Source organism: Cariama cristata, unplaced genomic scaffold (assembly GCF_000690535.1).
Source record: "Cariama cristata isolate BGI_N322 unplaced genomic scaffold, ASM69053v1 scaffold23789, whole genome shotgun sequence".
NCBI classification, from domain to species: domain Eukaryota; kingdom Metazoa; phylum Chordata; class Aves; order Cariamiformes; family Cariamidae; genus Cariama; species Cariama cristata.
The window spans coordinates 601-16,250 of NW_009636633.1; the positions used below are offsets into that span (position 1 = coordinate 601).

General features: G+C 40.1%; 1 protein-coding gene across 1 annotated transcript in view; it reads left to right on the plus strand.

Annotated features, from left to right (window-relative positions):
* Positions 1-3,231: 3,231 nt before the first annotated feature.
* LOC104167672 (mitogen-activated protein kinase kinase kinase MLT-like) overlaps positions 3,232-15,650 on the plus strand; it is a 34,488-nt gene continuing 22,069 nt past the window's right edge. Inside the window, exons 1-3 of the mRNA XM_009707995.1 lie at positions 3,232-3,284; positions 3,756-3,891; positions 15,342-15,386. Of these exons, the coding sequence (XP_009706297.1) occupies positions 3,232-3,284; positions 3,756-3,891; positions 15,342-15,386 (234 nt within the window). The remainder of the gene's footprint in view (positions 3,285-3,755; positions 3,892-15,341; positions 15,387-15,650) is intronic.

Here is a 15,650-nt window from a genome sequence, read left to right on the forward strand (position 1 = left end):
CTTGGAGACAAGGAAATATGAGAGAGAAAATACTAATTCATGATGGGGCATGATTTGCCTGAAAGCCAAGATGATCTCTAAATTGAGGGAAAACGAAAACACGAAGTGCAGAAAGAGCGCGAGTCGAGTGGGGACTTGCTCTGAAGCTGAGTGAGAGCGACGTTCTCTTACCTGAACGGCTGCCTTCCCTGATGCGAAAGCCATATCTGTATGGAGACACTCATGAAGATTAAGGCAAATTAACAGAAAGTATGCAAAAAATATGCAAGTTAAAGTAGATGGAAGACTTGTATGCATACAGTGATCCCAACGGATAAGCTGAACCAGACTAAGACCATTTCTGAGAACAGTTGCGTGGACGTTTAATGTGTTTTAACTTCTGCATTGAAAAACCTTTGCTTTTCCTCACTGCTTTATTTTTTTAATATTTTTTTTATCTCGTAGTGATTTGCAAAGAGGTAGTTGAACCAGCGATAGGGGAAGAATCAGATGTGTTACCAAGAAATAGGGAATTTTAATGAAGCCTCGCTATCAGAGCCCTGGAGATGGTTGGGCTTGGGAAAAGCAAAGGTTATGCTTGTTCCTTTGAGGGACCTCCAAATTAATGATCCAGATACTGCACTTACCAGAGCAAATTAAAGCTCAGACAAGCTGGATGACATTTTTTCCCACTCTTAAAAAAAGGCAAGGTGAGGTTCTTTTTGTATAGAGACATGCAAAAAATGCATCTGTAACCGCAAGCAACCAGAGTCTTCAACATCTCTGGCTGGCTGACGTGAAAACTAAGAGTGGACTGAGTCTATACATGAGAGACAGAGGTGATAAGATAAATGACACTTTGACCTATCTTTAATGTGATCTTATTTGCAACACATACATACTGGTCGTGATGTTTGTATTAATAATACATTTTAATCTGCCTGTTCTATCATTTCCTTAAAATAATGTACTATGTTATTTCCTAACTGTTCTACCCTTCACGTTTTTATTATTTAATCGAATAGGGGCACTGTCTTACAACTAAGTTGTACAGGTCTGCCTTATGTTTAAGTTCATATTCTGTGATCTTTTTGGAACTCTTTCTCAAATCACTTTTATTACTCTAGGAAAAAATTACTGTTGAAGTAATGATGTTCCAGTTCAGTGAGAGATCACATTTGTCTGCATTTAGTCATATATACTGACTGCATTTCTTCTTCCATCCTCTCCCCACGAGCGGCTGTTCTGATGATTAAAATAGTCTATTAGTGATACTTATATTAGTGTATCAGTAGCAATTCAAGACATATAAACAAATGCCAGTTATTGTTTTTTAATCTGTGAGTGTTTATCATTATAGTTTCTAATAATACAGTATACGTTCTTCAATGTCACAGAATGAGATTATTCTAGAAAAGCCAGCAAGCTCAGACGCAGAACTACAGAAGCAAACAAATCCACATGCGCTACCATGTATAATGTTTCAAGCTGCTTCATTTATGAAGACAGACTCATTAACTGGGCAATGTACAGTAGCTTTCCCTTTAATTACACAGTTTTATTATACAGTGGAATTATTTTTCAGAATGCAACTGTTTCTGCAAACTGACCTTTTATTGTAAGAGAAATTTCTGTCTAATGAAGAGAGGTAATTACAGCACAAAATAGACTTTTTGACATATAGAAAGCTATTGTTACCAGGACTTTCCTAGTGTGGAATGTTATTTAAAAGTGAACTTTATTTACTTATCTTTATTTACTTATTTAAAAATTAGACTTGCCTATAAGTAGCAGTGATGTTGAGAGACAAAGTAAGAAAAGCAGTGCTAGTGCTTGCAACTATCTTCAAATTGCTCTGTATTTCCAACAAAGTATAATTCCCGCATAATATATGTTGCACCTGACAGGAACAGTTTATGATAGGGAAATGAATGTTTGGAGAGGAGTCACTTTCTTGACCTTCTGTCCAGTGCTTTTTAATTTTGTTCCTTTATTGTCTCTCTGTTAGGATGTGGAACCGCTTTCCACCCAGCACAGAGATCAGCCTTGACCTTTGCATGCCTAAATACGAGAGAGAATTTTGCTTGAAATCTGAAGCATAATAATTGTGAGGTGCATTTGTTCTGACCACCACATTGAACAGCTCACTCAGCAGGATTTAAGTGTGATAAATGCCCTTGCCCCAGGTGGCTGATTTTTGCAGTAAAATTAAGCATGGTGGTAGAGTTTGCAGTAGAGTTTGCTAGTTGTTCCAGCTCTGAATCCTTTCACTGTACTTTGACTGTACTTTGTAAGCATTACTCTCAAACAGAGATGTCTTAAGAAATCTATAAGATTTGGAATATTTAAATTATTTCATTTACATAAACAGACTATTTGGGTATGCATTTTCCCCAGTTGAGAGCCTGAACTCCTTTAGGTTGATACTAGAGAAGAGCTTAATCATTCTATGCTAGGACAGGAGATTTACAGGAAGAAATAATTATCTTTTCTCCCCCTCCCCCAATAACAACTAATTCTGTTAGTCCTTTTCTTTTCTTTTTGAAAACATCGGAAGGAGTAGATTTTGTTTGCAGTGTGTTTACGAAGGGAAAATGTTGTGAAAATTTGAGCAGAAGATTTGGCATTGCAGAGTCCCAATCGCTATCTTCAGAGCTTTCTTTTAGGACCTCTGTCTCCTTAGGAGCTTGCTCCCTCTCTAGGAGGAAAATGAAATGCTGTGATTGACTGTTCCCTCAATGTGAATAGGAAACAGTTGAAGTAAGTCAGGACACAGGTGGCAGGCAGTGCACAGCCTCCCAAACAGTCACAGAAATGGTTTGTTAAATGTAAATACCAGCTCTGATACAAATCGGAGGTTTTTCTTTGGTTATCTCACAAGCAAAAAATGTGGCTGAATTTAGTGACACAATTATTTTTCTGTACCTTCTAGTATACAGTCGTGCATTTGTACCACAAAACTTGTTAAACTCTTGGAAAAGAGCAGTGCAGTTCATGTGTTTAAAAGATACTGTCCATCAGAAAGCATTTCAAAGGAAGCCACTTTGTTAAGGGATGAGGTGCGGGCAATGCAACCCAATAAAGATGGTATCTGAAGCTTCTTAGAGTACTGCCTTCACTTCCTGCCTTTCTTAGTTTTCACACCTTTGCATGTATGGTGAGAAACAGAGAAAAGTAAACCAAATCCTTTTATTAACTATTCCCAACTTGAGAAGCTTGTATTTGTAACCATTTGCAAGACTGGGTCGTATAATGATTTATATTCTTGCTCTTATTCTTGTTTCTTCACCTAGAGAAACAGGAAGGTAAGTGGGAAAAACACTCCAGTGCTGCTTCTGTGTATTTTGAGTATAAGTCCAAATAATATTTATAGCCAAGTTATAAACCCAGGCAAACAGGCTTCTTAGACCGCCCATGTTGTGATGCTAATGATTGTCCCTTTACCAGTTCTTAATGCAGTTTTTTTATGGATAAGGTCAAGTTTCATGATGTTGAGGGAAAAGACAGAATTGTAGTTTTTAAAATGTTTTTATTATACAGCATTTTACTGTTTTAAATGTTGTTTTTCTTCAACTGAAGGTATTGTGGTTATTCTCAAATATAAACATTGCCAGTTCTTAAAGCTCTGAAAGGCTTTACATTTGGTAATTAAATGAACTGCTTGAGTTAGTATTGTACTTTTCAGCCTTTCACGTTTAATTAACATTCAGATGGGAATTATGAACAATTTATATCTCTCAGGAAAAGACAAGACGTAACAAATTGTCTCTGTGCAGATGTGAAATTGAGGCAACCTTAGAGAGACTAAAGAAACTGGAGCGTGATCTGAGCTTTAAAGAGCAGGAACTAAAGGAACGGGAGCGACGTTTGAGGATGTGGGAGCAGAAGTTGACCGAACAGTCCAATACTCCTGTAAGTAGACAATAATTCAACCTTTCATCTTACTTCAGAAAGTATTTGGAACTTTGTTGATGTAAATCTAAAGACACACCAAGGAAATAGTGCCCCTGCTTTCTTTAGTTGTTCCTTTGGGCCAGTTAAAGTCTATATTACTACATCACTGCAAATAAGTACTATTTTTTAAAATTTCATCTAATACATTAGATATGAGATATTGCTGGTCGTTCCTATTGTGCCATGGGCACTTAAGTAGTTTCTCATTGATTTACTTACAGTTCTTAGCTTTAAAAGTTGATTGCATTCAATAAATTAATTTTTCACCTAGAAAGTTGTTGACTTTAATGGATGCAGGTTTTGGTCTTAAATGTAACAGTTGTTTGTTTCTTCCAGAAGAAGGCTTGAGAAACCTATGTGGGTTTTTTTATTCTGTTCTTTGAGAAGCAGCAAATTTCCATTCTGTGAAAAAGGGGGTCAAAATTTGAAGTGTTAATTTAGGACTTTTTTCATATAGTTAACATACTTGTACTGGCCAGTTATTAGCTGTTAGGATTGCCACATTTCTATTAATAAATGGAACAAAAAAACTTCCTTGGATTATCTTGAATTTCTTAACGAAATACGATGCTTTTGACTACTGATTAGCAGAGGGAGGACCACAGGGTTGGTGCATGGCTAGACATACAACAACAGAATTGTTGTTAAGAAAAATACTGCATTACGTACTTGTTTTTAAAGCATTAGCCAAAACAAATACCAAATTGAGATTGCAGTACCATATGATTTTTCTTACGCACAATTTTATCCTACTTATAACCTTGATTCCAGCAAAACCTATTCACATACAACTTGTTTTTAAGGCATAGCTTATTGCTGTTGTTTGAATGAAGTTGCATGCATGTTCCAGCTGTGAATATGCAGTAATGAAATCACGAAGAAGGAGCGTTTTCCTATGTGCAGATACTGTATTTTCTGAGTAGATATCTATATGCCTGCTTTAACGCTTGCAAACTTCCAGTAACTGAGCTGTGGGCCATCATCTATCCTGAGCACAGCATGAGACGCAGCCTTAATGAGCAAATCTTTTCACGAGCAAGGCCCTAGGGTTTTTTTATCCTGTACTTGCTTAAGACTTCTACTTTTCACTTAGAGCTGGCATTGCTGAAAGAATAAAGCATTGTGCTATGGCCTATTGTGCTAAGCATGAACTGTCTTTCTGCATAACATTAACCCAACTCTCCTATTGCATTTAAATGCAATTTCTTCTAATAGAGAAATATAGGTTTGTTTTTTCCATAGTTCTTCAGTGAACCGTTACACGGAACAGCTTTAAAAAAGCCCTTTTGTTGGAAAAAAGTTGACATACTGGCAAAAATTGGCTTGTTCAAGCAGGATTGTTTTTTTCATAGCCAATGAAGTTCTACAAGGCACTGGTTACAAATACAACTATATTTTAAATTAATAGCTGTAAATCATTTGAAATATCCCTGAGCATTCTCTTTGCAAGCTGTAATCCTTGGAGTCAAGTGTCTCTCTCCTTCCCTTGGTTCAGGGTATGTCTGCTCAGCAGTGTCAAACTTCAATACCTAGCATTGAATCCAGTGTCAAACTGGAGGATTGCATACAGAATACTCAACATACAGAATACTGCTAGGTATTGCCCACTTGCCTCATACCTGGTTCTTAACCAACACTAGGCCTTGTGTCTTAGCTGGTACTGTCGGTATGCTCTATGCTTTGCAGTCACTTTTTCATTTTGCTCTGCAGCAAAGACCAGAGACCAGCAGATACTCTTAAAGTGATGTGCAGGAGGAGAAACTCAAACCAAGTGAAAGGAGAACAGGGAAGCTGCCTCTGCCGCTTGATTCTTCAGTGGTTTAGGGTTGGTAGAAGCTTCATCCTGCCATCCTGCATGGTAGGTAGCTATGAGTGGCAGGCTGCTCCTTCTCCAAAGAATAAAATGTAGCTTTACACACATCAGTATGAGAGAAGGATGAAGCCAATCTTTAGAAACACTTCTGTGAAAGTAATGTTCTCCTGGCTCTTGTTTTGACCCTGTGTCTGCTGTGTCATATACAACAAACACCTTTGAGTCTGATCTCTGCAAATTCCCTTTGTGCAGATCTCCAAGAGCCTCTTGCACAGGGGAATCTGGAGCCTTTTGGAGGAGTAAAATATATCCACAGCTGCAGTGAAATGGGAGACTTCTTTTGAAAGAGGACCTGACTTTAAGAAGGGAGTATATGTAGCTAAGCTGAAGTTTATACTTAGAGGAAGACAGTGAGGAAGACGTGAAATCCTGATATTCAGTTATGGTGCCATGGACGTGCAGGGTGGTCATTTAAGAAGAACAGTGGCTTGTACAGACATTGGGGATCCCAGCCATCTATAAAAGTCTCTTCATGATAGTTATCATCTGCAGTGTGACACCAAAGGCAGGTCCTATCACAAAGAGCTCCTAAATTCTCCAGATAACGAGATGGCAAAATATGGAGGAAGTCAGGTGATTGTAACTCGCAAAATGAGCCACAGTTACGGCCCATTTGCAGCATACCCACTGCCAGGCATTGCACAAACACTGACCCAGAAACGTGTTTTAGCGGAAAGCTGTTTTGCGGCTTTGTTGATTTTTGTAGGGAATTCTTCCGATATGTCAGGGAATGCTTTTTGATGGATCTAAAGTGAGTAAAACTCCAATAGCTGACAGAAGAACTAGCTGGCACTGAATCGTGTGTGCTGGACATCTCATTTCTGTGGCTAGATCTTCTTTTTGAAATATTCCTTCGCTTTATCAGTGGGAGCTTTTGGTGTCCTTGATTCGAGCAGCGCTCTAGTGATGGTGTAATTGTTTTTTCCTGTACAGCCAGGTGTACAGAAGCTTAGCTGCAGGTTCTTGCATCACTTAGCCATAGGATGCATGAAGAGTATTTAGGGCACCCCATCTCCTCAACTTCTTAATTTTATTTTCGTTACTTAAACTGTGATCACTAACTTTTGTTAACCACAACACAAATAGAAAGCCTATGTAAGTAGGGAAAACTCGAGAGGAACAAAAGACAGATATTGTCCTTTTTAATGATAGACAATTTGTCAATGTAAGCGGTTTTGCCAAGAAATGGGCACACTTTGAGCAGCCTGGCCATATGAAGCCTCCTGTGTTACAGGCCAGGGCATCACCATAATCACCCCTGTAACCCATTGTGACCAGCTGCTGTTGACTCTTTAGTCAGTTTTCTCACTAGGTTAAACAAGATGTGGAAAACCATGAATTTTGGACAGGTAGTTTTGCAGACAGCTTTGGAAAGAAAGGCCAGTTCAGGTGTTCACACAGAGCTCCTTTGCTGTTGCTTTAGTAGGTAGTTTAATTTAGGATGAAACTCCTGAGTTTTTACTCCCTGTGGAGAACAGGCAAGCATGTCACAGAAGTTACTGGCCTGGCCACTCTGAAGAGGCATTAATCATTATTTAGCTGGAGAGGGCACATTTCATTTGTTGTTACGAACAGACTAGGTCAGGAAAACGCCGTTATCTGTAGGTGAAGGTTAAATCAGTAGAGATTTAATATGATGTACAACCAAATGGCCGATATCTATTGATACCACTTAAAAAAAACAAAAAAAAAAACCAACAACAAAAAAGCACAACCAAAAAAAGGCAACGAAGCTGAAGAAGCTGACCGGCCGACTAAACAGCCCCTCTTCCCCTGCCTGCTCCTCCCTGGGACAGCTTAGAGAAGCAAGGTGCTGGTGCGGGCTGGAGGCTGGTTCCTGTGTCCTTTGCATTGGTGAGAGGCTCGTTTCTGATTGCGGCCATCGCAGGGTGACCCCTTCCCCTCCTTTTGAGCATACGGTCAAAACCAGTCTTTGCACAAATAATACTGCTGCTGTTATTTCTGATATTTAGAGGGCTGCTACTTCTGCACCAAACTTTGGGAGCTTGTTTGGGTTCTCTGATCTTAACGTGATTCTTCAATCCTGAAAGGTTCAATTAAGCAACTCACTCAGACTTCTGTTGTACCCGCGTTGCCTTGGGAGCCAGTCTGTCTGGCTGGGAAATGTGACATTCTGTTTTACGCTGTACAAAATGAAGGACTGAAGAGTTTGAACCTTCTTTTGTCATGAAAGCTCTGCTACCTGTGGTTCTTGCCATGCAACTCAGTGATTTTGCACTTTCGTTTAAGAACAATGACCCCCAGAATGAAGCTGTCTGGTTTAATGAATTCTTACTTGATCTCTGTGTTTAGATTCACTAATCGTTGTGCTTTCTGTTGATTGCCAACTAATCTGGTGGTGTCTTTTTCCTCGATTTTTAAATTGGTTCTAACTTTCACTTTTGCTCTGTCCTTTCCTCCTTTAAATAGTTTTTCTTACCTCTTGCTGCAAGGATGTCTGAGGAGTCTTACTTTGAATCTAAAACAGAGGAGTCAAACAGTGCAGAGATGTCATGTCAGATCACAGCAGCAAGTAACGGGGAGGTAGCTGGCATGAACCAAAGTCTGAAGGCCTTGATGATGACGGGCTTTGGGGATATCTTCTCTCTGAATCAAGCAGGATCTGTCCTGCATTCTGGAATGCAGATAAACATGCAAGCCAAAAAGAATTCTTCTAAAACCACCTCTATGAGAAAAGGAAAGAAAATCAACATGGCTTTGGGTTTCAGTGAATTCGACTGGTCAGATGACGATGATGATGATGATTATTTTGATGACACAGATGATAGCAGCGAATGAAATCAGTTCTAGAATTAACCCTGAAATCGATGTTAGCAAAGCAAAACAATAAAGTTTTAGAACAAGAATCCTGTCAGTTTGGTCTGTTTAAATCCTGTAAAAGAAAAAAAAAAAAAAAAGATACATTTTCCAGGCTGAGCATGTTTGTGTGTAGAAAAACATGTTGTTTTTGTTTAGATTGTGCTGACTTATTTCTGCTTTGATGAAATTTGGAACTAAACTTTCCAAACTAATTGAGATTATTATTAAAGAACCGTGATTATATCTATAGTTCTTGATGCCTGATTACAGAAACTATGGCTTGATAAACTTAAGATCTGAAAACATTTGGGGAAAACTTCAATGCCTTTAATGCCCTTAATGTACTTCAAATTTTTCTTTTGTGTTTTTTGTCATTTCCCTTACCCCTTTAATTGTCAATCATATGAATATACTTGTACTTCCAGATTTGCTATTCTCTGCAATCCGTTCTTTCTTACTGTTGCAGTGAAGGGGTTTGCTGTGTTTCTAAATTAAAGCCTTTTCCAAGGCGGCGTTGTGGGAAGTCACAAATAGTTTCAAGGAAGAGAGAAGCTTGGTTGAGGGGAAGCGAGGGGTTAGTTAAATACACGGTTCATAAACTGAATAGCAGCAGAAGCCAGGTAATCCCTGTTAGTAGATGATTTGTATAAATGTTCTTTTTTCCCCTCACGTGTATGTGCATGTGTATATAATTCACTCTAGCAAAGCAAACTGCAATCAGACCTCTGCATCTATTATCAGATATTGTGATCTAGAAGCTAATTTTCAGTTATGTTGATGTAAATACAGGAAGCCTCATTAACTTTGATGGACTTATTCTTGTACCTGAGAGTAAAAATCAGTGTTAGTAAATTTTTATTCTGTTGCATCTCCTAAACTGTGTGTGCTACCCTTATGAAAGGACAAAGAGAAGCCACAGTGACATTTCAGCTTGGGCCATGTTACTGCGGCTTATGTGAAATTCTCCGTGATGGCAGTAACATGAGGAATATTTACCAGTCTCTGCATACCTGTTTTTTGCAGCTAAATCACTTTTAAAGTATTGCCGCTGCTGTTATGACTTACCATAAAACTCATTGTGTAACAATCTGCTGCAGTAATTGCCTGCCAGGCACTTATGTTGAGAGCAGCGAGTATGTTTCTCCTGATGACCCCTTTAGTGGTGCTGCAGAAGGAGGGAGGGAAACCAGTGCGAACACAAATGCAGCTTAGAAAGGAAGATGTAAAATATTTGCCCAAGGAAGAATGGCAGCGTTTCAAAAGAAAAACGCTACCGTCTAGTTTAGCTGTAGTGGGAATACACCATCAAAATTCCATTCTCAATTACTGGAGGGGCCTCTTTTATGAAAACTTCTGGTTTTGAGTGGCTTCTTTAATTAAAGGCTTGCCTGTTACACAGCTCTAACCTACATATTATGGTGAGTGTTTTTGTAGGTAGCTTAGAGAAAAATGGATACATTAGTTAACAGCAGGGCTGAAATCACTACATGTTCCCTCAACAAAAGAAAAAGTTCTTTGAAGTTTTTTTTCTATAGTGAGGAGTGGGCACCTTTTTGGGCAGTGAGAGAGAGTTGTTTTATCCTTAAGCATCAGCACTGGTCTGGTAACCTGCAAGGCAGCGAGTGCTATGCCTTGAGCTAGCCTGCTCCACTCAGTTCACACAGGATTAGACCCTACAAGATGCTTAATTTCTGTAGGATGTCATTCCACATTCCACCTTCTTCCTCACCATTGCAAATCCATTGGTTTGAAGTTAACCCTCTTGTATCAGGAAGCTTTTCTCATGACAGAATTGTAATTTAAATGATGTAATAAGTTTACGGAGTATGCCAAGGAGAAACTTGCTCCTTCAGCACAGGTAGGGATGGCTTCTTAGGTCCATCAAAGCAACCTGATTTTAGGGAGAAAAAGGGTCATTGAAGGGCAATGGAAATAATTAAATGGAAATAAGAGCAAATAGCCTGCTGACAGTGCAGATTTGTACTATTCTTGTAAGTCTATGTCTGCTAACACCTACAGCAATGATATTATTTTTGTGACTGCCACCTTGAACCCAGGAAAATGTGATGGATTTGTGTAATCTAATATGTGCACTTTAGATGATAAGATGTGTGTCATTGTGCATAAATTACTGTACCACATAAGCAGTGTAGGATTGTACAGCTTTAACTGAAAATTAAATTTGGTTCAGTAAATTTAGCATTCAAAAAAACCAAAAAATTTGTCCCTAGCATTGATGTTTTGCACTTTTTTGGCATCTGACAATCTCAGAGCACTTCATGCACATTTATATTTGCATGGGTTTTAACTGAATTTGTAAATCAACTCCTTAATCTTTACAGAAGTAAAAGTCGTCCTCAAGTAGTATGACACAGGGTTTCATAGTTGCAAAATCACAAGATTTAAATCTATCTTCAAGGTTTTATGCTTACCCAGATGTGTAACTTATTTCAGTAAAATATCATCAGAATTTGGTAGCATGCTCATAGGAATTTCTGCTGTCTACTTAGTTCCAGTGTTTTTTAATGAAGCAAAGATGGATTTTTTTTTTCTCCTTTCCCTTTCTTTCCCCATACGTTATTTGTCAAAGCTATATTAAGGAAAAATTTAAACTCTTGTAAAACTTACCTGTATGTTCAAAGTCGCAAAGGTGGTCTCTGAATTGTAGAGAGGGTCATAAGATATGACAAACTCTTCTGATGAGGTTCCTTTGAGATAGTGTTATTCTTAGTTATTGGTTATAAGTTAGTGTTATTGGTTATGCTTACTAAAAAAATAATGGTATCGATTGCATTTTTACTTTCCTGTGATGACTTTCATACCAGATATCTCCAGTTTACAAGCCAAAAATCATATGTGAGAATCAAGCTGTGTGGTTTCTGCCTCTGATATGCTTCTCACTAGATAAAGGTTTTGAAAATGGCTCTGGTGGGCAGGTGTGTTGGTTGGAGGAGGTCAGAGTATTTAATCTTTCACACCTGATTTTGCTCTGCAGCGTAACCCAGGCTGTCTTCTACCTGTATCATCGGCAGGGGATATAGATCTCCAGAACAGTCCACAGCCACATAGCGTGTCAGCTTGTGGAAGCATTAACCAAAGCCAGAAGGTGTTTCTCTGGCTGCTCTGGGCTGTGAGCAAAGCCACCAAAAGCCTTCCCATGCCTCGTACACCTCTCAGCTCACTAGTCCCCACCAGGCCTTTTGGGATCCCAGTTTTCTCTACCTTCCATAAATCCCTGGAGGTATCTGCAGTAAAATTTGATGGAGGGGAAAGGTAAGAACAAGGCCTGAACTTCTTGGTTTTACCAGGCTGTTGTATTGCCAACATTGACTTAGATGCGTAGGTGGCCAGAGAGAAGAATGGTGAAGACTGGCTTTTGGCTTGCTTAAAGATAGAGGATAAGCTGGGACAGGATCCCCAACTCCCTTTCTTTTTCTTCAGCTATGGGGAGAAAATGGAAAGGGGAATTAATAGAAGAAAACTTTAGATCTAGTCACTTTTGTGACAATCACACCACTAATTCCTTGGAGCAGCAAGTGTCCTAAGGTACGGTGTGTGGGTATGCTGCATCCCCAGCTGGTGGTGTGCTGCCTGCCTGACGTGGAGCTTGTCCCCTCTAGATGGGAAAGGCTTCCAGGAGGTGAGGTCTGGCACAGCTCCTTGTCACACAGTCATGTTCTGGACTTGTCATTTGTTTATTGTTCCAGCGGTTTTCTTAGATGTTGATTCCTTCTGTATTTTAAAGTGGTTATTCCGAGTTACATATTTGATGCAATAATGATTTATATTGCTATCAGCAATAGCAGTAAATCCATAGTGTGCCTATAGCTGTTAAGTATTCAACAGTGTTACTGTGTGTTGTTAGTACTTTAGTCCCTTTTTCTGTAATCAGGCAGCTTTTACAGGTTTTTAATAAGACCTCTAACTTGACAGAGGTTTTAACTACAGTCCTAGGTAGAATGTTCAGGTAGAAAAATAAGTTCATTTAGTAATTTTCACAGCCCTTAAAGTGCACTGGTAGGAGTCTGGAGGAGAGACCTTTCCCTTTTCCCCCAGACTTCGACTTCGTGTACACTGTAAAATCTGCACAGAGATTTCTGATGTGTGAAGATTTAATTTTAAAACTGTAGAACCAACAACCTTCTTGAAACATTTTATATTGTGTGCTAAATATTCATATGCCTTTTAGAGTCGGATATAGTCCACTGCATTTCTTGCTTTTGCACTACTGAAGAAGTTTTGTACTGAATACTAGGAGTCAATGCTACTTCCACTTCAAGTGTGAACTGATGAAATTTGAATAGAAAGTATTCTCACACTGTTAGAAAACTTTATTTTCCCTTCTGAAAAAGCAAAGCTGAGCACAACGCCTGTGCCAAAACTCTTGTGCTGTAAACTGAATATATCATTTGCGTGGAACGTATGATGTTACACTTCTGTGTGGTAAAACCTTGCAGCATCAGTTACTCTCTTTATTGCACTTGACATATGATGTCTTGTTTTATTCACACTGTGGATTTGATTTTCCAGTGTAAAACCAAAGCAAACAAACAGAAAAAGAAATCATGCAATGTATTCAGTTTCCTCAATTGGTGTCATAAACTTTCTTTTGATGTGAACTTTTTCTTTTGCTTCTCTTTGTTCCAAACTTCTATTTTGCAATAAACATTTTGACAGTAAATTTTATGCATCTGTGTCCCTGTGTAAAATGCTGGTGTTTCAAGAGGTTCCTTATTGTCTGCTGGTTTAAGTCACTTTTTGTATTACTCACTGTGTGACATTTCTCCTTTATTCTCCCATCTTTTTAAAAAAAAAAAAAATTGAGATAATACAGAACATATTCTGCCACTGGTTACATTTAAACATGGGAAAAGCTGAAAAAAATCCATTGTGCAACTAAAAACGCAGTATTGGACTTCTGTGGTAAATGATTCAGTTGTACGAATTATTGTACCAGGCTCCTCCGTCAGCACCAGCCGGTTTGACTCTAAGTACCTACAAAAGGCACAACCCCCTGCCTTCCTAGGGATGTTTTGCAATTGCCACTTGCCCTCCCTTGTGCTCAGGCATTGCCCCCAGCACTACTTTTGCCCCACAGCGTCCTGCCCAGGCTGCAGGTCGCTGTTAGCATAGGGAATGCCTGACCAACAGCAGGGAGGTTGAGAAGATTGCCTGGAAGTATGGTGTAGTAGAGAGAACAAGTCAGGAAGGTCTCTTTTTTCTCTGGCAGACGCATCTTCCCTTCTGCCACTTCACCCTGATGCCTTTGGCTCTGTCCCCTTCAGGAAAGCAGTGGGCAAAGGGATGGGTTTGAGGGGCCGCTATGTCCTCCTCACAGAGTTGGCTTCAGCTGGTCTCATGGATGGTTTGTGCCCAGCAAGGTTTGGCTGAGACATTGGTGGAGAAGTGAATCTGAAGCATCCGCGAAGTGGGGTGGGCAGCAAAAAGTGGTAGATGTGGAGGCAGAAGTCAAGGGGTGTCTGGCAGTCACAAGTCTTTCGATGGGAGTTTCACGTGGATGCTGCAAAGGGTGTTTCAGAGCGATGGCTGGAAGTTGTGGGCGGATTACAGTAGACCGTGGTCTCCAGCCTGGAGAGCCAGGGAAGTGCTCGGGCACCTAACGGGCAACTCTGCCCTGGGGCTCAGTGTTCAGCTGGAGGCCGGCACGGATGGGTGCCTGCTGCGGGGGGCATGCTTGGGCTGTGGGTGGGGGCTGGAGAGCTCAGGGGCAGCAGGGCTCTCTGGAGGAGGTAACAAAGCCTTGGTGGCTGGTGGGTAACCGAGCTGAGTCTCTCATAAGTCAATGTTGTGTACATCAAATAAGCTCACAACTACATCATGGTATTGAGCCTTTGGGAGACACTGATAGTCCAAATACACACATACCCATTAATGCTAACCCTTTAGCTCAGTAAAAATGCTCAGACGGTGAAGCCTGGGATACCGTGTGCTTGAATGAGTAAAATGGCAATCAGTATTACAGTGACATCTTCTCCTGTGTCAGTTTTCAAATCATCCCAGAATTTCACTTAACACAGCAGTTCTCCTGTGTATCCTCTGTGGTTTCCTTGTGCTTCAAGAGCCAGCATTGTCTTGAGTCCAACAGAGCAGCCCCCGTGGGCTGCAGCCCTGGGGAGGGGAACTGGAAAGGGCTGCACTCCCCCGGCCTTGGGGGAGCAGTTACAAAGCATTGGCAGAAAGTAGGAGAGACTTGTCTGTACAGGAAGACTAGCCACAGTTGCCCAACTCCAAATTCTGCTTTCACTGCTGTCTAGTGACAGTTTTCCTTCCTTTTGCAGAAAATACCCATCATTTGGGAGAGAGTCGTAATGGCAGCGTTATTTTCATTGCAGAAATCAGGTGGTGCAAAAGCCTTCCCATGGTGTCAAAGCTGAGAGGAGAGGCAGCTAGAAAGTCCCTCACCATCGGACAGTTTACTTTTCCTTCCTAAATTGTTTCTATTGGAGATCTGCTGATAATTTTATCTACATAACGTGATGGGATCTATTTAGCACTGCCAGTGTGCTGTTGGAGCCAGCCCACGGTCAGTGCGAATCCAAGGGTTTATAGTATGTCAGTATGAGAGTCACAGCCTAAAGTCCTGCCCTTTGCAGGGGAAAAAGAACCAAATAAAATTGGCCACCAGAGTGAAATTTGGGTAGAGGGGAGAAAAATGGTCAGACTGTTTTCTTTTCAATTCATATCTCTCACACAGTTGCTGCCCTCCTTTGATATTTGTGCATGGACCGAAGAAGATGTGGTGAGTATTTCATGTTAATGTGGCCAGCATTGTGCTGCTGGAGCTCTCTAATGAATTACAATGGGTACAGAGGGAGGGAAAGCTGGACCAGAACATCTGGGTGAGATTTTACTGCTATTTATTTGGTGAAACTTGTGTCCTAGAAAAGCTTTAAAATGACCATGAGTAAATTAAAGATTTGAGTCACCTTCATAAAACAGCCACATTCTCCAGTGTCCAGAAAATAATTTGTGCTGGGAGTTGTCAGCAGCCAGGAGGGCATTC